The sequence below is a fragment of the Pleurodeles waltl genome, chromosome 8 (genome assembly GCF_031143425.1).
Source record: "Pleurodeles waltl isolate 20211129_DDA chromosome 8, aPleWal1.hap1.20221129, whole genome shotgun sequence".
Classification (NCBI taxonomy): Eukaryota; Metazoa; Chordata; class Amphibia; order Caudata; family Salamandridae; genus Pleurodeles; species Pleurodeles waltl.
In genome coordinates, this window is record NC_090447.1 from 1421432326 (window position 1) to 1421452634 (window position 20309).

General features: G+C 45.6%; 1 protein-coding gene and 1 non-coding gene across 5 annotated transcripts in view; both read left to right on the forward strand.

Moving 5' to 3' along the window:
• The window catches only part of LOC138248711 (E3 ubiquitin-protein ligase TTC3-like), a 1399506-nt gene that overhangs the window by 572931 nt on the left and 806266 nt on the right, over window positions 1–20309 (forward strand). For all 4 annotated transcript variants that reach the window (XM_069202543.1, XM_069202544.1, XM_069202547.1 and 1 more), the window contains exon 27: window positions 14651–14971. In XM_069202543.1, the coding sequence (XP_069058644.1) occupies window positions 14651–14971 (321 nt within the window). The remainder of the gene's footprint in view (window positions 1–14650; window positions 14972–20309) is intronic.
• Window positions 9866–9977, forward strand: LOC138252462 (U6 spliceosomal RNA). The gene has a single exon (XR_011195208.1). It is a non-coding gene; the product is annotated as a U6 spliceosomal RNA (small nuclear RNA).

The following is a 20309-nucleotide window of genomic DNA, read 5'->3' on the forward strand; positions in this document are numbered from 1 at the left end:
CCACCCAGATCTTCCTTGCTACACTCTCCAGCTTTGCGTAATGTACAAAATGGTGTGGGCCTATCCCAAAGATTTCATGCACTTCCTGGAAAGTAATAAATGTGTCCCGAGGGTACAAGGCCCCCTCATCCTTACATCCTCCCTCACTCCACTGTGCCATGGACATGATAGAGTCAATATTCTGGAAAAGCTTAAAATCCCATATGCTCAGGGTCCTGCTAAAGCAGGCTGTGTGTACAACCCTTTGCACCACCTTCTTCTATATACTGGCCGTGTGCGTGACCAAGTATGGTACCGGATCCTCGATCTACTTCCCTGCACCAACAACTGGGGTAGCGTGTCCCCCCCCCCCCTCCCCCCAGCAGTCGCTTTTCCCAGTTGTCCGATGAGGTAAACCATCTAGCTGCATGCTGCAGATGCACTGCATAATGGTAAAAATGTATATCCGGGACTGCCAGTCGCCTGTCTTCCATGTCTCACCGCAAAATTGTTAGCGCTACGCCTGCCAGCCCAGATCAAGGATATTAATATGCAATTCAATTTACGTAAGAACCAGTCTTCCTATGGGAACAGGTAGTTCTGAACTAAATATAGGTAGTAGGTCCAGGCAACAAACGGCTGGGGAAGGACAGGGGTTTGATAGCCCAGGAGGAGGGCTTGTGCATTTTAAAAGTAGGTGACAGAGGAACTCAACAACTTTGCCACCTGTTAACCTGTTGCTCACCATCCTTTTAGTGTCTCCGCACAGAGCCGAGCCATAAAAAGGAGGATCGGCCTCAATTTATTTACAATGTCAATTGTTTGCGGTCACTTTTGTAAAAATCACAGGATTTTTTAAAAAGTGCTGATTTTGCAATCTTTTTGCTAATCGCAATATCCTTCGGGGTCTGATTTATTGCTTCTGTGAGTACAACAACTGCTTAACACTAGCCTCTGATATGCCTAACTGCTCACCCACACTACCACAAAAGAGAGCGTTAGTGTTATCTAATTTTGCCTCTGTCAACCAATTGGGTATCCACTGGACTCTGCACGGTGTACTTCTTTTTGAGTGCACGATAAAGAGGGCCAGCTTCCTATAGTTGTCCACAAGCTTGTTTGTTTGTGAGCATTTCCAAACACTGATCCATCCCATTTCCATCATGGAAAGGGTCACACATTTACTGTGGCACTGGCTGATGAAAATCCCCTTCCAGGGAAGGAAAGATAATAGATCACCCACGGATGTGTTAGGGTTCATAGAGGGCGGGCTATTCCCGCAGCAGAAACACATTTTTCCTGTGGAAAGGTAAACAAAGACTTTTGCTCAAGGAATGCTATTCTCCCTGACTGGACTTTTCCGCTAAGGAGAACTCCGCACACAGGAAATAAAATCACTGTGGAATGGTCCCATGACATTCCCAGGAATGCATGAAGAAATCTGCATAGGGCACAGCCTTTCATGTGTTATCCTGAAAAATGTTTGTGCATTCCAGAATGTAGGAAAGGTAATTTCAGGCACATGCAGATGTCTCTGCACACATTTTCACTATTTTTTTGTGATTCAGGTCCTATATATTAAAATACGTTTTGGAGCAGTGAGTGCCTCATAGGTTGATTATGCACATCAACCTGTTTTTTTCAGTACCTTCTGGAATGGTGCTAAAAAAAGCACCTGGATCACTACATTACTAAGCACCTTAGTACCATGGGACAAATAGAAGATTATGGTGAGCCACCATGGCAAAAGCTGCATATATTTAGTGGTAGGCCTGGTCCTGTATCAGACCCCATTTGAGGGGCAGGCAGGTGGTACTGGATGTCCACCTACTGTCTCGGGGTCCGACCTACTATCGCTGTTCAAACTGGGCCACATGAAAACCTTTTAGCACTTTCACGGGTAGCGATGGCCAGTAGTTACAGACTTCTGAGGGAGGTTAGTTTTGGTGGTGCATAGGCTCAGCACTCAACACCACAGCCAGCAGCCTAATCATATCAATGTCCATCCCAGTGCTTCTCTTTTGAAAAGGTAAGAAATTTATTTTAACTAAAGGCACAGTACTGCACACTACAAAATGCAGTAGATACCAGGTATTCTGATTAGAGTCTCATATGCTTCAAGGTGCGACTCCTGCTATGCTCTCCACCCTGGCTATGGTTTTGGGGTTCTGGTGGCATAGTCTTAAGATTAGGTGCATTGCTCTTTTCCCCTCCCGACCACCACTCCTATAGCGCACACTTCTTTGACCTAGGTAGCCTATATAGCCTCTCACTCGTTTCTCTCCTGGGGATAGTGTAGTGCCCATTGGGCCTCCTGGTGGCGTGTTCACATGTGGCACACAGGAAAAAGCGGACAACACCTGCCAGTCTTACTCAGTGGGGGTGGCTTCAGGTCCCATGTTGTCTTCGGAGGGTAGCTACAGGAGTGTGAGCTTCCTTTTGGGTTCGGGTAATCTTTCAGCACAGGTGGACTCAACAGGCTTGAATCCACTAATGTGTGATGTCACTCACACTGGTTCTTTCCAGTGCAGAGGCCTATCCACAGTCCTTTTCTCCAGACAATGGACTCCGGCACTCACAAAGTACTTTCAAGGTGCAGTTTGAGGCATGATGGCATCAGTCCGATCGGCAGCTGGTATCTTCATTGTCTCAGTTTCCATAGGCTACTGTGACACACAGTGCCTCAATGAGATGGCCTCTTTCTTCAGAGTAGGGGAATCTACTGTGCACCCTTGGGAGTCTGTGCTGATCTAGCCACTCGGTGAGAAGAGGTGCCCTGGGCAGGTAGCACAGGTTTGCATTCTACACTTTTGCAGTAATGTGGTCTGGTGTTGTAGGAACACAATTGGTGCCATGTGGCAAATGTTGATCTCACCTTCAGTCAGGCTAACTGGTTCGGCACATGTGCACAAGTGCTGCAGCAGCAACAATGAGGCTGAAATGAGAGGCCACTCAGGCACACTTCAGAGATGTTGTGGTTCCTCCCAGGATCTCTGGGACTGGTCCTCAACTTCAATCCTGCCAGTCATACAGTCTACCCTAGTGGACTGATATCCTGCACCAGGATCAGTCGTTTTTTAGCCTCTTGTGATAAGATGTTATGCTCACTCATTCCCTCTCATGAGGACTTCTTGGACTGCCAGGACAAGCGATTCTTCCACCAGACTGTACTCCAGATGATGTTTCCCCATCTCTGGGGATCTGGCTGTCAGGTAGACACCTACCACAGTTTTGCAGTAAACCTCTGGGTATTTTGTGGAGCATTCCTCCCCCACCCCCTTATGGAGAGCGAGATCTTGGAACTGAACAAGTGGATCAGTGGCTTCCACTTTTATACAGCTAAAGAAGACAAAGGGAGCGGATTTCCTGCCAGTAATTGCAGAACAAGTTTGGATCAGTTCTCTTTTTATGTGTCTTCTTTCTCAGGCTGTCTTCCAACCTCTGCTTTTGTCTTGAGTGATTTACTTCACAGCCAGATCGTCTCCAGTCTGGAACACCCACAGCAGAGACACAAAGATCAGTGTACACCAGACTATCAACAGCCACACTTGATAGCCCTCGGAAAGAGAAAAGTAAATCCCTCACTCCTGCAGTCCACCAAATGGCGCTCTCAGGAAAATTATCTGCAGCCCTCTGATTCACAAAGGAATTTATCAAATTTCCGAGGGGAAGCCTGTCTCCTCTTTTCCCTCTTCAGTGTGTGAATCCTTCCATCCCCCCAATCCCCAGTCTAAGGAATATATGCAGTGCACTTGCACTGTGTGGGGAAAGCAACCTTACCTCCATCTTATGCATGTGAACAGGCCAGGGGCTTCCAAAATGGAACCCACATGCCTCTGTCACTTTGGTTCACTCAGGCACTCATTCATCGTGTTCCAAACTTGAATAGCATGCGTGCATGCACCTAGGCAAGCAGGTTCTTTGCACTGGATTGCAGGTTCACCATCAGCAGCAGAACGTTAGGTGAATGGGCCAGTAGACTTCCGTTCACATAACACAGGTAAATAAACCTTGTCATACTATAATCACTGAATATTGCATGATGGGACATTCCCATCCTGTCATTCTAATCCCTCAAAGTATGCACTCCTCTTGATTATTTATGTGTTGTTTCTATGGTGTATTGCAGACAGAAATCAGACTGGAGATCATTAAAGATGGCTCCTGATAGAAACGTCTAAATGTAGATGTCAGACTGGATCCAGAAACTGTTTTCCAGCAGTATCTCTGCATGCCAGTGGGTAGGTTCATGCAGCTCCACTCTGACACCTTTCCACTCTGAAAATGATGTGCAAAGCCTTTATAGGTGCCACTCCGGTTCACTGACCTCAGTTCCTTTCTTTCTGGGCCACTAGGCAAGGACACTTAGCTACTGTTTGACACTCTTTACAGCAAAAACATTTCTTTCTGCAAGGGAAATTTCACCTCCCTAAACAGGTTTTAATCCCAATAAGAACTGTCACAAACAACATGTCCGGGGCCGCCTTTGACAACGAGGAAGATTGAAGAGTTCCTCAAAACCGTGCTCTGACTATTTGGATCCTCACCTACTCACTCCTCCGTTCCTACGGGTCCCAAAGAGCTGAGAGGTTCCCCATCTGGGATACCGTAAGCAGGTTTTCTCTTGGTGCCAGTTGGACCCTCCAAATCCACCACTGGGATTTCCCGAGCTCCTGCACTGACTCTACCTTTGGGTCCAGTCCCCAGAGCTTTACACTGATGCCATTGGCAAAGAATGAAAGGTGGCTTAGAGAAAATACCTCTTTTTTACATAGTTAGGCCCCACGTTTTGCCTGGTGTATGATGTAGCCTAAAATTGTTAGTGCCCAGGGCCCCAGCTAACCAGGTTCCCTGGGCCAGAGCTCTTTCCCTAAACTGTTGTGATGCATTGGCACAATTGGAGACACCTTTAACTGCCACTATAAGCCCCTAGTAAAACATACTTGGGTACTAAGGGAAGGCCCCTGAGGGCAGCCTCTAGAGCCATGCACCCTGCTGCACCCAGTGCTACCATTGGTAGGCTGAGTACTTTGGGGCAAACCTAAAACACAAACTCGACATAGCACACTGCCTGTGTGCCATGTCCACTATACACTGCATGCACTATGCGTAAGATACACCTTTAGCAGGCCTTCCAGCCCTAAGGCAGGGTGCACTGTAGTGTATGTGAGGGCATAGCTGCATGAGCAATATGCCCCCACTGTGTCCTCGCCACACCTGGGACATAGTGAGTGAACAGAGCAGCCATTTTAATACATGTGCTGGACACTGGTCAACATGAGTTTCCCAGCTACATGATGGCCACTCTGAACCCTGGGTTGTTTGGTATCAAACAACTCAGAATGATAAATCCAAACTGGTATCAGTATTGGATTTATTACTAAATGTACCCAGGGGTCACCTTAGAGGTGCCCCCTCCAAAAGCCAACTACCCTGGCATGGTTGCTGATTGGTTGTATGGCAGTGGCAGGCTGGATAGAACCAATCTTCAACCTTGGGGTAAGAGATCCTTTTCTCTGGGTTGCAGGAAAAAGCCCTTCATGGGTGGAGGTGCAAACACTCCCTCCCTCAGAAATGTGCACTGCCCTGGCAGCAAACTACAAAGGGCTTACTTCCTTTGTAATTCAACTCCCTGGACTGCTGCTACCAGCAGATGGTTGCGCCTGTTGCAAACCCCCACTTTTGGCGGGGGAAATTCAAACAAAGAATAGGAGGAGTGGCCCCGCCTGGCATGTACCTCCCCTAAAGTGTTGCCTGCAAGGTGGACCTTACATTTCATTTTCTTCTATCTTGGATGGAAGGACAATAGCCAATCTGGTGTAGGGAAGTGACCCCTGCCCACAGGAAGTGGTCACTTAGTGGGTGTAGCCACTACTAGGTTCTCCCTAAAATGCCCACTAAATACAGTATTTAGTGGACATCCCTCAACCAGGAAATCAGATTAGACGGACAAAGGAAGACCACCACCAAGAAGATCCGAAGCACGAGAACTGTGAACCTGCAGCACCAAAGAAAAGGTGCCAAACCCTTCCTTTTGCATCCAGGACTCGACAATCGCAGCTGAGGAGCTACTGGACAGCTCTACTAAAACTCCAAAGGACCCCCAGGCTTCGCAAATCACCAGAGAACTCCCTCCATAGTGGAGGTACCACTCTAAACGCACAAGAAACCAACAAGCCAGTGTGGGTCACTTCACTGACCAGCCGCTAACTCCGGACTCCACGGCTGGACCAAACTGCACCCCAACGACTGCGAGGACAAACTCTGCCAGTGTGCCAAGTTTGGTGGCACTGCACCCTGTAGCGGCTAAACCGTGCCAATACCCCTGGGTATTGGTCAGCCCACGTCGGACACCAAGAGAAACAGCCCACCCAGGGCTGCAAAAGGACCAGGAGGAAGCCCCTGTCAACGGACTTCAGAAGCAACCTGGACCTCCTGCCACAGTGCCCCCGTTGTCCAGTGAACGACCCAGGAACCAACTTACCTCCTGCTCTTGAGGGATTCCTTGCGCACAGCTCCTGGCTCACCGATTTGCTCTGCACTCTGCTACCCTGTGCCCTGCACAGAAGACTCAACTGTGCCCCAAGGGTTCCCCACCCCTTGCGACCTTGACACTCCAAGGGGACCCCCAGGATTCACCATTCCACTTACCTGTGCAGTGCTTTTCCAAGTGGTCCCTCGCAGTGGCCCTGCACCAGCTCCAGAGACCTTTCCCACTTCTCCTGCCGAAACCAGCAGCCGCCTGCACTTCTCCAGCTGGCACACTGTGCCCACCGAAAACCTCGACCAATCTGCAGAAGAAGAGCTTGTAAACCCACTGTGTGATTTCATATTTTGAAAGGTGATCCAGCATTCATTCCTATGATGCATCATCATGCTCAAAAAGACTATTTTTATTAAACTTCAAAAATTCATATCTCAAAAAGTACTTAACCAATTTTGAGTATCTTGATCTTAACAATTACATGAAAATCTGAAGTATTTTTATAAATTAGTCTCAAGTTATTCCTTTGAGTGTGTGAGTTGCAAGATTGATGCTGTAAGTACAACAAACGCTTTGCACTTCTCCACTCTAACTGCTTGGCCAAGCTACCCTAAAAAGTTTAGAATTACGTGATCTAGTTTTTACCAGTGTAAACCAACATGTGGTTGGCTGGACCCCCTGCACAGTGTGCCTAGCTTTGCACACTGTACTGTATAGAGAGCTAGCCTCCTACAGTGGCCATTGTGTTCTGAGTCAGGACCGCTACACCGACCAAGGCCTCACTTGATTTCTGTCGAATGGCAACCTCCTACACTTGACTTATCACCTCCACAAGTCAGGACTTATACTTTGTATTCCTTATTTGGTGTGGATTTGGACAACAATTATGATGTGGGTGACGAGATGGGGCAACCACACCACAAAGAAAATTGGTATGATGACTTTCAAGGAGCCGGTGGCTTTGACACTTCCCCCGAGTCAGGCTCCTCTCACCCACCGATTGAGAAGAGTGCCTCTTAAGCAATGGTCATGTGTAGGGCTGCTGAAGTTCTTGACCTTGAGCTTCCCAGCTTAGTGGTGGAAACCAGTGTCTTGACAGAAGTGTGGCAAACATCTGCTGAGCCCCTCCTTCCCTTCGATGAGGCACTTACAGATACTCTTAGGAACCTGTGCCAAACTTTGTTCCCTAGTCCATCGCCAGATTGTGATATGCCACAGTCCTGCACAGATAACCCCATATTTTTGTCCAAGCCTGCCTACCCTGTAAGCATGTTGGTGCAGGTTTCTATCAGTCAGACGAACTTGATTACATTTTCAACTTCTCCTGCTGGGAAGAAAATATTTTCTTAAATTGCATTGGCCCTTAGGCATGTGAATGCCATTTGTCTGCTGGGTCACTTTTCCCATGAGTTTTGGGATTCGGTGGCTCAAGTCCAATGGTTTTTCCCAGGCTATCGCTGAAGTGTCCTTACCCAAGCTATATAGGATGGTCTTGATGCTTCCAAGTTCACAATTTGTTGCAACTTAAACACCCCCAAAACCATTGACACCAGCGTTGCTATTGGCTGCCATGCCTGGCTGTGGTCAACAGGTTTTTAGGGCGATGTCCAATCGTCCATCATGACATACCCTTTGATGGGACTCTCCTATCTGAGGACAAGGCACATTTCCCTCTGAAGTGATCCAAAGAGAGCAGGGACACAGCATGGTCCATGGGCTTATCTGCCCTACCAGCTGCATCAACTCTACTATTCCTCTCACAGTTTCAGCAGAGGTGCCCTATACCGGCATCCAATTCAAGCTCAGCAGATTGCCCAGCAGTTTGCCTGCCCTTGTGGCCACTGACCCTGCAATCAAGGTCAGCAAGCTACTCATTCCACTGCCCTCCCCCACAACCCTGCCTTCTAAACCTCTATAGCTGGCTCTTAGTGGGCTCTTAGTTGAGCACAGTCACCCTGTTGAAAGCAGGATTCAATGATTCTTGCCAGGTTGGCAGCTGATCCTGCAAATTATCCATAAGGGATACACCTTGCCATTCATTGCCCCTCCGCTGCACCTTCCACCATCCCCAGATTGGCTGACGCTGTACAGCTGGAGGTGCAAGCCCTTTTGGCCAAAGGGGCTATTGAGATGATATCTGCACCAGAAGTAGATCATTGTTTTTATTCCTGTAGTTTCAGCTGCCAAAAAAGGACTGAGGCCTTTAACCTTTTTTTGAACTGCACCCTATAAAAAACCTTCCTGTGGAACGAGAAACTCAGCATGCTCACACTGGCCCAAGTCCCGCCTGCCCTCAGTCCTGGAGACTGGATGATGACATTAGACCTACAGGATGCCTAGTTTCAAATACCCGTCCTGTAGGCCCCCTAGCACTATATGTGTTTTGTGGAGGGACAGGAGCATTTTCAATTCAATGTGCTCCTCTTTGGTCTCACCAGCACACCTCTGGTTTCACAAACGTGATGGCAGTGGTTACAGCACACCTTCAGAGGTTGGGGGTTAAAGTCTTCCCCTGCTTTGACAACTGGCTTTTGAAGATGAGCTCACTAAAAGCAGTCGTCACCCACCTCCAGACTAGAGCAAACCTCCTGCCATCTTCAGGGTTCACTATCAACATTCAATATCAACATCAACTATCAACAAGCTTTCTTCAGCCTCTAATCTTCTGGACCTGCACTGGCTCCCAATCTGTAAGTGAGTCCAATTGTCTAATTCTGGACCGCTTTACCTTGGGTCACTGGTGTCTTCCTGTTGTCCCAGTTGGTCTCTCTGCTCTAGTAATCTGAACCGTATGGTTTTCTCTAGTGCTTTTAAGGTAAATTTGCCGCTCCTTCTTTTATCTGGGCCCCAAAGGGTGGAATTCTTTGCCTGCCTCTCTAAGATCCTGTAAACCTTTAGATACTTTTCAGAAACTCCTAGACATGGGTTTTTTAATCCATGTACGTCATTCATGTCTGTTGTTTTAGCACGGTGAAACCCCTTGGAGTAGTCAGGTGCTTTATAATTTGCATAATTATCATGCCAGAGTCATATCTGACACCCTCTCAGATGCTCCCCTTCGTGGGAGCCATTCTGGACACCATTTGGTTTTGTGGCTTTTCCCTGGAGAGGAGAGTCCTGGACGTTCAGGTTATGATCCCAATCTTTCATACTTTTTCCTGGATCTCAGTGGGTTCAATTCTGGTGCTCCTGGGACCGATTACCTCCTGCAGAATGTATGTTCTTTGAAGAGGCATAAAAGTTGAATGATGGTTTGTGAATTCTCTCTAGGTCTCCAAACTGTGAGCAAAAAATACCAAGCTACAAAAAAGTTTGGTTGCTGATACAAACAAATGTACACTATAGGAGGATTGCCAGAGCAGAGGAGTCCAGCGTAGGTTGAGCAGGGTTCATACTTAGTCCTTGTTGCGCTAGGTTTAGCGACAAATATTCTAAAATGGAAACTAAACAGAGCAGATTAGGGTGGCCCCTGGGTAAGAATGACACACAGATTTGAGTAGCGTTCTATCCAGGCTACATTCCAGCCTGATTTATCGTGGATTGAGCAGTTAACTGGAACATAAACCCGGCAGTGGAAGACACAAACACTATCACTGCGTCTCTGCCTTGCTCAACAGTCATCAGATTCAATGCTGCACTCAAAAACTAAAATAAGTAAAATGACCAAATGATAGCTGCTTTCAGCACTTACATTCCCCCAGAAGCACACAGAGCTTTGTAATCAGTTGACCTACTGCATCTCTGCCCTGCTATCCAATCGCCGCACCCATGTGCCTTGCCATTATGCAAAAAATTAATGGACCCTGTTCACATCAGACTTACTGGCACATACCGCCGACAGTACAAACCTCCCAACTCCTGCTGATCTATAGAGACCTTGCTCTTACAAACGCACCTGAAAGATTGAAATTGTTACAGAATCCAACACACTATTTATCACAGAAACAAAGGTCACTTTCACACCCACCCTATAAGTTCTCTTATCGAAATACCAAAATATCAGTTATGTAGCCTGCATACTAGTGGGCGACTCCCAGTTATATATTAGTTTACCTGGCTCTACACTTTTACAAAATGGAAAACATTTAAACAAAGTAATTTGTGTTATTCACTTGCCCATTACAACCCTCAGCATCCTGGACACCCTCCTTTAATCTTGTCTACAGGAACACCACCACCCTCCCTTCCACATAATCAAAAAGAATATAATAATAAAAGTCTAGTAAAAAACAGTAACATAAACAGAGTACTCAGACTTTGGTCTGACACTTTTGGGTCAGTGTGGCATTATGCCCCTAGGTTTGGGGAGTAATGGCCAGAACCCTGATCTCTGTTTATCGAAGGTTTGACAGTAACAGGTCAGAATTAGAGCTATCTTCAATAATTTCTCTTACATTGTCCACTTTGCATCAATAATGGTACAATGGATATTAATTCTACTAGACAATGATGATAAGCCTGGTTCCAGTTACATTTTTACCTTCCATCGCAGCCAGAAAGTTCTAATAATGCACACAGTTGGTGTTACCTGCTTATCCTAGTCTACTTTGTATATGAAGTTGATACTGAGGACGCAAAGCATTATACCTTCTAGCCATGTACTGAGGTTCTGTGACAAATGACAGTGCTGGCCAGAAGCCTCTTTATTAGACTACATTGAAAGCTGCCTTTAATTACATTGTAGAGGAGGATAAAGAGATTGCAAAGCATTTTTTATAAAGTCTAACCTTGGCACTAATGAAGTAGTAGCTATATCAAGCATTTCAGTGGCCATACACAGTATCTAAGTCAGTCTAATTGGGAGACTGTTGTGTAACAGGTGAATATACAATTAAACATTTTAAATAAGTTAGGGGGAGATTTTCTTCTTTTGGCCAGCCTACTCAGTTCTGTTGGTAAAACATTAAGTTTTCTGGTTATTCCATACTTGTATTACACATGGCCACGATAATCTCCACGAGCCACTACCAGTGCCTTCACTAGTAAAGAAGCAATCTATATAACAAAAAAAATAGCATCTGCCCTCTTCTTCCACACCAACAACTAATCTAATGTGACTATTCAAAGTCGCAATCTGCTAATTGTTGTATGAATGGCAAGTCTTCTGGACGCTGGACAAGTGTAATGAAAAATCTTAGAAGCAGTCGGTCCTGCAGGTAAATAGTTGTGGTCATGCTCTTCTGTTCTCGGCAAAGCTGCAGCTACCCTTTTTCTTTTTCCTCCCACATAGTACTGCTGTCAGAAGGTATTGAAAAGAATGTCTTGCCAAAGGAAGAATGGGCACTGAATGATGCTCAAGGTAGTTCCTGATTCAGAGCAATAGAGATCTGGGAAGGAGTTTTTGTTCTTTGTTTTTTAAACAATATCTTACAGAAGCCAAACTTGAAGATGATGATGCTTTGAAAATATTGCTAGCTCTAGACCCCCATGACTGGCTGATGTCTGTAGACCTTGAAGATGCATAGTTCCATATACAGATAGTCAACAAAAATATCTGTGCCTTGCGTTGGGAGGCAAGCACAATAAATTTGCTGTTCTCTCTTTTAGAATAACTGTAGCACTAAGAGTCTTTCTCAAAGTGTTGGCAGTCCTAGTTCCTCATATATAGAGCTAAGAATGCAGCTGTAACCTTATGTGGATGATGGGTTGTTGAAAGCTTCACCTATGACACTCGTCTATGGAGCAAAGAATTCAGCTGTGCCCTAATCTGGATGATGGGTCGTTGAAAGCCTCATCAATTATGTCTCCCAAAGCAATCCATCTACTAGAAGCACACCTATGTGTACGGTTTTTTATAAATGCTGATAAAACTCCTGGCTAACTGTCATACGTGCGTGGTAGAAGGCCTAAATGTAGGGTTTCTGTTCCCTCACACTTTTATTGAAGTTACATTCATGTTGCAGACAGCTGAAAGACAAGAGGCAATGCTATTTCTGGGCTCAGTCAGAGTGCATGTCTTGTACTCATTTTCTTTTCTTTTTCTCCCTCAACACACTATTGACTTCCCAGTCATCCTTCTTCAATATTGCACTCTTCCCCTTCCTTCACCCCGACTCTGATTCTTGTGACTCCAAGCCTGCTGTCTCTGGATATCTCTCTCAAACATTCCGCATCCTTTGCCTCTCTCTGCATGCTGCGCACCACTGTTAACTTTGTCAACACTTGCAACTGTGCGTGGTAAGCATTGGCAAAGCCAATACTGACAAACACATTGTGAAGTGTTTCGTATGCTTCTGGGATGTCTGCCACATTGGGTCTAGATGGAACATAGCAGCCATCTCAGAATGGTATAACAACATTATTTTGTGTGTATATTGTGTTAAGATTGCTGCCACTATCAGCTTCACCAAGGCTTGTGTTGCAGTTCTGCAAGCATTGCCAAAACCAATTCTAGCAAAAAACATTGGCAAAATGAGTCTGATTTGCTTTGACAATGTTTGTTATTTTCTTGGTCTAATATCCTCCATTTTTTCAGCCATCTCTCCCTTCCCTGATAGCCCTAGAAATGGGAAGTCAGTCCCTCTTGGTAGTTTGTGGTACTTGCCTCTGGAAAAGAGAGATTGGACTTCTCAGCCAGGCAGTCTGCTTTCTACCCTTTCACCTCACCTGTCTGTTCCCAGTATCGTACGTGGGACAGCTTCTCTAATAGATTCCATAGTAATCCAGTCCTCTGTTGTGGGATTGGATGTTAGGAGAATGAACAATGTTTCTGCAATCTGAGGAGCTGACCATAAAAGGGATTGGTTTATTTCTTCCTGCTTTTGAAAGCATTTCGCACCCTTCAACTTTGTGTCTCTTTATGCTTGATGACCTAGAGGATAATGTTGGAGCGCGGGAGAGACCCATCTTCCCAGATACTGGAGTTTAGGGTATGCCACAAAGGGTTGGGGGTGGTTGGCATTCTCCCTCCACAGTGCCTGTTGCCACTCTAGCTGAGGAACCCGACCTTTATTTTGGCGTTTCTGATAAGTTTTTGAAATGCCCTATAACATCATCATACAGAGACACTGGCATGTGGCAGTGATTTTCTGCAATTTGCCAGGACCTATTTGCCATTTTAGCAGTGGTAAGTTTGGAAGGTTCCTAAGCACTCGTACATGTGCTGGCATCCAACCTTCAGGACTTGACGACTGTTGCATACCTCGGAATACAAGTCTCCCTGTGTGACCTTGTGGAGGGAGCTGTATAGTACAAGGCCATTCACTGGCAAATAGGACCTAGACATTTTCTCATGGAATGGTGCCAGAGTATTAGAAGGGTTTAGCTAGCAAACCATGAGAGGTCCATAGCTTATGACACGTAATACCATTTGAGAGCTATTTATTACCAGTAAAACTAAGAGTAATACCATTAATACCAGAGGAAATCCAAAGATAAGGTTTCTGCTTCAATATTTAGTGTGCACCAGAAGATGTAGTCAATTGAATGCAGTGGGCCTTGCTGTTAGTGATATCTTTATTGCTACTGCAGCAGTCTGTCATTTGTCTGCTTCCCAAGCACTGGAATGAGGAATATATGAGAAAGTAATGCTATATTTACTCAACAGTGAATTCATAAGTCTGAATGCTCTTCCTCATACGTACAGATATGCCCTCCTTTCTGTGTGCTTAGCTTTAGTTGCAGACTTTGTCAACTGCTTTGGTAGTTACCATACATAGAATGTGGGTGGAGGTTGTCCAGAATGAGCCATCCTGGATGGCAAGAAGTTGTATCCAATTGTTTAAGGTATACAGGTGGTGACTCCTGACTTGCTGAATCAAAGTAACAATATTACAGAATTGTTGCAATAGTCATAGCTGTATGTAGTGTGATATTCCTTCACCTTAACGGTACATCCTTTTCTGGTGAAATAGATTATTCCCCCTTATATTGAGTACCAAGAGTAAAAGGACCAATATGTTTAAGCCCAGGCAAGCAAATGTTGGTGTGCTTGCCCTGCACTCTTAGTTGAGCTAGTGGACATTTTCTCCAAGTTAAATTAATCTGGCAAGATCCCTAGCTCAGTCAGACGTCTGGGCATGTAAAATTCATGGGCACCACTTTCCTGTATTAGTGTGTCTTTTTCTCAGATTGGCCTTGCATAGTTCTTAAATGCAATAGAAAGATAAAGGATACTATGACAGGTGTTAAGTTGTTTGTGAATGTGAGGACTGTCTGACTGAATTAACCATCCATTTTTCCCAACAGATACTCAGATCAAGCCATGCACTGCCGACCCTATCCTACAGCAAGTTATAGAAAATGCTGATATTATTAAAAAGGGTGTACCTGAGACCTCTCTGCTTATTGATAATTTGTTGCTGTGGCATGTAATAAGCCAAGAGGAGTGTGAGACCTATTCTGCCAGTGCCATCAACTCTTCCCAAGATGAATTTATGGCAATACTTATTAACCATGTGAGCAAGAATAGCAATAAAGTTAAGACACGCATCTTTCTTCACTTGCTGAATGAGCTTCCTGAAGTTGACAGCAAGTTGCGCATCTGGCTTAAAGAAATTAATAATATAGGTATGTATGTCATTGGTCATTTTAGTGAAAGGCAATAGCGTTTGTAGACTGGACTGTAGTTTTTTTAAAGTTTTTAAAAAAAGTTATCTACTGTAAATGATTTCTTTGATCTGTGTAATTTGTGAAGCAAGTTTTTCTCCAAAAGAAAAAAGTCGAACGAGACCTGGGAAAATGCTGAACACCGATTATTGTAACATTGCCCTATTGTACAAAAAGAGTTTTCTCATTCTCAATGCAGTCATCGATTTTGCATCAGTAGATTGCATTCTGACCCTCATTTTTTTAGGCAACAGATGTACTAATCGGTCTCAATGCAGATTGTGGCAGGAGGTTGCAACATCTCCTACCTTATGAATATCAATTAGATAGGTGTTGAACCTTGGGAATTAAGGCCTGCAATGGACAGCTGACTTGTATTTCTCCTTTTTTTATTTCAAAGCATGAGCGTTTGTTTTTTAGTTAGAAGCTGGCCGTATGCCTAAAACGAACAGTTGCTTTTTTCCTAGTAGGAATGATATAGAGCCTGCCATTCACTATGCCCATTGGTGCCTTTTTGAATCAGTTGCCACCCTAACTCTGAGATCTGTTACAGATCAATTGTTTGCTACCACACTTGCAGTCACAAAGCTTTGCTGCATCCCTTTGCCACTCATGAAGAGGAGGGAACCGTGCAAATCCAAACTGGCTCAATACCACTTTAGAAATAATGGGGTGGCTACATAGAAGTGTGACCTTTTTGCGCTGACATCACTTACTTACTTTCTGATCCTTCTGATGCAGATCCAGAGCTCTGCTTCCGATGTCACCAATCTTCCGATTACTTCTAAACAAGAAAGTCCAATGTGCTGCGAAACAATATATCTCCTCCTAAAAATACAAGTTTCAAACTGTGCAGAGTCTGTTGGAAGCAGATGTTGGTTACTGACCTGCATAAGGGCTCGAGGTACGGTTACAAGCCGTGCAACAAATGCACAGTCATGCTCCTGAAGGTGTTCCAGGACCGGCAAGCAAGTTTGTCGCCTACGTCGCTTAAATCTCACTTCTTCTTAAAGTTGAGGGGACGAACCCACTCCCGAGTTCGCTCCCGCAACAGGTCAACTTCGCGGCTGAAGACCTCTGGTAAGTCAAAGTCCAAACATAAATGCAAGAAAACAAAAAGGGACACAATCCACCACTCACTATCCAAAGTGCGTCACGTTGTCAGTTGGTCTCTCACTGGTTCTCTCACTGTAGAGCAGATTCCTCAGTTAATCCCAGTTTGCCCTACATTTTCTGGGCCATGGCGACCAACAACAGATTGAAGCCTTTAAGGAAGTATATTGCAGATATTTGTCACTCTTTCGGCTCCTTCTGGTGGGCCTTCCGGCCACAGGGAATGTCAGTCAGGCTACCGCTGGCAGATCCATCCTCAGTGCCACCTGAACCCTTTTGGTCCCACCATGGGCTCCTTACAAGATCCGGTACAGATTTCCACTCCAGGATGTGTAACACTATTGGTCCCTGCCACATCGACATCTGTACTGATGTCACCGGTGAAAGATTCAATGCTTTTCTGATGTCTGACCACAAACTGATTTGAGCATGATCTGACCGATGTTGTGCATCAAAATAAATAAGCCCCAGCTGGTTACCATGGAGCCTAATTACCGTGCTATACTTCTGCTAAAGCAGATGCACCCGTAGAAGCTCCGTTATCTGTCTTTCGACTCAGTTTCTGAGCAAAGTTTGCCGCCACCCAGAGATGATGTTTTGGAGACGGTGATAATTTACCCTTTATTATGATGATTTCTCCCACAAAACATCCTGCTACTGAAACGTTGGTTCAAACTTCAACCAACAAAGTGAATTCAAACTCATTCCCCACAAGTTCCTCGAATATGAAGTATAGGAGGAGTAAGGCACTCAGAAAACGAGTGTTCGCTTCAGCTGGCCTTTCATTGTGTTCAGTCATTATGTTTGCTAATTGAACAGATATATGTACACTCTCTGGGACAAGGCAAGAGAGACTTTGCGGGAGGTCCTGGAAGACCTTAGTGCATCACTGACTCAAACTATTTACAGGTGGTCAAGATGTGGAGAAGTATGTGATTCGTTCTTGCCTTTATACTACTTAGTGTCTGGTAAGGGAGTTTGGCATTAGTGTGGTGCTCCACCCCCATCTGTGGATGCCCTCCTTAGGATTCTCTGGAGCCACACATGCCTCTTTCCTGGATATGCCTTTTGATGACACACTGTATGGCAGAACATTTGCTTTTGCTTGGAAAGTTTCAAGGAGTGTAGGGCAACGGCACATTCTCTGGATCTTTTGAAACCTGCCAAATCTTTTCCTAAACATTCTTGGACACTCAGAGGCTATTTTAGTGAGCTGACATACAGGCAGTGTGGCAAAACATTTATTTTTGCTTTGGAAAGTTTCAAGGAATGTAGGGTGACAGCACATTCTCTGGATGTTTTGAACCCTGACAAGTTTTTTCCTCAGCATTTTCGGAAATTTGAAGTCTATTTTAGGCAGCTGACAGGCAGTATCAGTTTCTCCAGCCTTTGCTGCATTCAGCCATCAAGGGATCCACTCTTCCAGTTCCCTTCCCCTGAAACAACAGTCACTAAGCTTGTTTAGTTTGCCATTCGTGGTGCACAACAACCCTTTGAGAGGCGGGATCCAGCACTTTCTCCAGGAGTAGTGATTAATCATGTCAAATTGATTGGTCCTTCAAATTCTCTAGCCTGGCTATATCCTACCCTTGATTTCTGTCAGTCTTTCCCTCACACCAGAGTAAATCTCATGGTAATACCTGCCCGTTCTGTTGCAAGAAGTGCAGGTTTTACTCTCCAAATGAGCTCTGAGCTAATGAGGGTTCAGATGGATACTTTTCACCGTTGATTACTCTCCTTCAGAATATTGGCCAAGCACCAGACTGGATCTGAAAGTTTTCATAGCAATGCTCCCACTTGGCACCAGATTGTGTTACTTGGCTCTGCATTGACTACATTCCCCTCTTAGAGAGATGGAGTGGAGCGCAAATTAACTGCGACTCTGCAAACCCCAACATCTGTTCCTTTTTGTTCCGTGCCTTTGAACGAGTATCCGGAGCTCCTCTCCCATTTTTTGTTGGTTTGACAGGTTTTTCAAATTGACTTCCAATGTGCAAGGGAACAATGTCCACACCTAAAACTATAACAATCAAACCATTGCCATAACTGTTCTCAACAGATGTTGACGATGGACCTGTATGAAGTGTGCCTTTGGTGTTTGGACTTGTAACACGACTCCAGGTTGTGTGAAAGGAATGTACTATCATCCTACAGATGGTGATCCAGGACAGTGAAGTGAAGCTGTAGTCCGGTGATCATCGAAAGAAGTCATGCAGCATCGTTTCCTGCTCTTGAAGCCAGTCCTGTGCGGTCATCCAGTAAGTCAAAGTTCAAATCAAAGCAGAAGCACACGAAGGCAAAACGAAACACTACCCTATCCCGCCACTCTTGATATAAAGAGAAGTCACAAGGACATCAAGATGGCAGTCAATTTTGCTTCTGATCTCGGATTGAGAAGCCGATTGCTCAGTTGATCTCGATGTGGCCATATTTCCTGGGCCAACACCAACGCCACACCGAGGTGATGCCTTTAAGGAGGACATGGCACAAAGTTTTGCCACGCTTCCCGATCCCTCTGGCTTGCCTTGGGGCTCCAAGGTTCTCCAGGGCCTTCAGTTAGGTTACCGCCGGCAGATGCTTCCTGAATGTCATTTGAGCCCCTGTAATCCACCTCAGGTTCTGCAGGGCTCCAGTGTGGACATCCATTTTGACTCCAAGACCTGGTCCAGTCCCTTATTCATCCACTCTGATTCATCCAGTTCTTGTTCAGTTTGGTTCAGACAAAACACTACCTCTACCACCAAACCATCCTCAGATTGTTCTCCAGCTTTTCAGTTCAGACTCTGACCAGAGTTTGCGGCGAGTAGGTCATGATAACGGAGATGATGGTGATGATTTAACCCTACATTATGATGATGAATGTTTATATATGAATTTAGAAGAGACCAGTGGGCTTTCCATTTCCCCCTTAAACCGGGATGATTTCCCTCCTTATGTCATCAACGGAAGTGAGTGCTTTCTTTGCTGTAGTCATTGGACGTGCTGTTGCAGTCCTGGATGTACCACTTCCTTCTATTGAGGTTAAAACATCTGTACTTACCGAAGTTCTAAGGCCTGGGCTGTATTTTTCTTAGCCGTTACTATTGTTCAACAAAGCCATAACTGTGCTCTTATGGGCACCTGGTCTCCAACATGTGCACCAGTGAACAGGCTGGTGGCTAGACGCTACTGATCAGTGCCTGGCGATCCACATTTTCCTACACAGCATCCCCCTACTGAAGGTTTGGTAGTCCAAGCTTTTTTTTTGTTGATACAGAAATGTTATTAATTTTTCCAAAGGAACAAGTAGATACACAATATAAAACATAGCAGTGCAAAACAGAATAGAAAAACCTGAAAGTCAAAAATAGGTTACACCCCGTTCCCCCTAGCAAGCTACCATGCAGCACCGTACATCGAAAAAAGTAAACCGACACATTCTGAATAACAGTAGGTTCCGGCTCTATCCGGTCGCCCACACCTGGCCGTCAACCGCCCAATCATGGACTAAGCATCCCAAGTAGACTCCCACTTCCCCCAGACTTTCTTATAATTGTTTGGGCATCCCCTTGCTTCATAAACGAGTTTCTCCCGCTGGGCACACCAGTCCATCCCCCGTCGCCATTTGGCCAGTGTTGGTGCCTCCTTAGCCTTCCAGCCTGCCACAATGTCTCTTTTAGCCACCAAACAAGCCACCCCCAGGAAAATCCGGTCAGCTCTTTTAAGTCCCATTCCCTCCCTGACCCCCAGCAATAGCGGCAATGGAGCTGCAGCCACATCCTCCTGCAAGACCCCGGAAATCTCGGTCAGCACCGCTCTCCAATAAGCAACAATGATCAGACAGGACCACACCATATGGTAGAAGTCGGCATCAGGGCCAGAGCATCGAGGGCAATTAGCATGCGGTCTGAGGCCCGCCCTATGCAACCTACTGGGTGTGAGGTATGCTATGTGTAGGTAGTACGTCTTTAACACCTGAAAGCGGGTGGCCATGGCCAGGGTCCTGGGGGCCATCAACGCTTCCCACCAGTCCTCTTCTTCCATGGGGCCCAGCCATTCCTCCCACCTCTGACGGAGCTGGTCCAGTGGTTGAGCAGTGTTAGTAATCAGGGAGCAGTACATCTGCGACACCCACCCCTACCCAGACCACCATCAGCACTTTCGCTTCCGTGGGACTGAATTTAGGAATACTCTCCCCCGCCCAGAC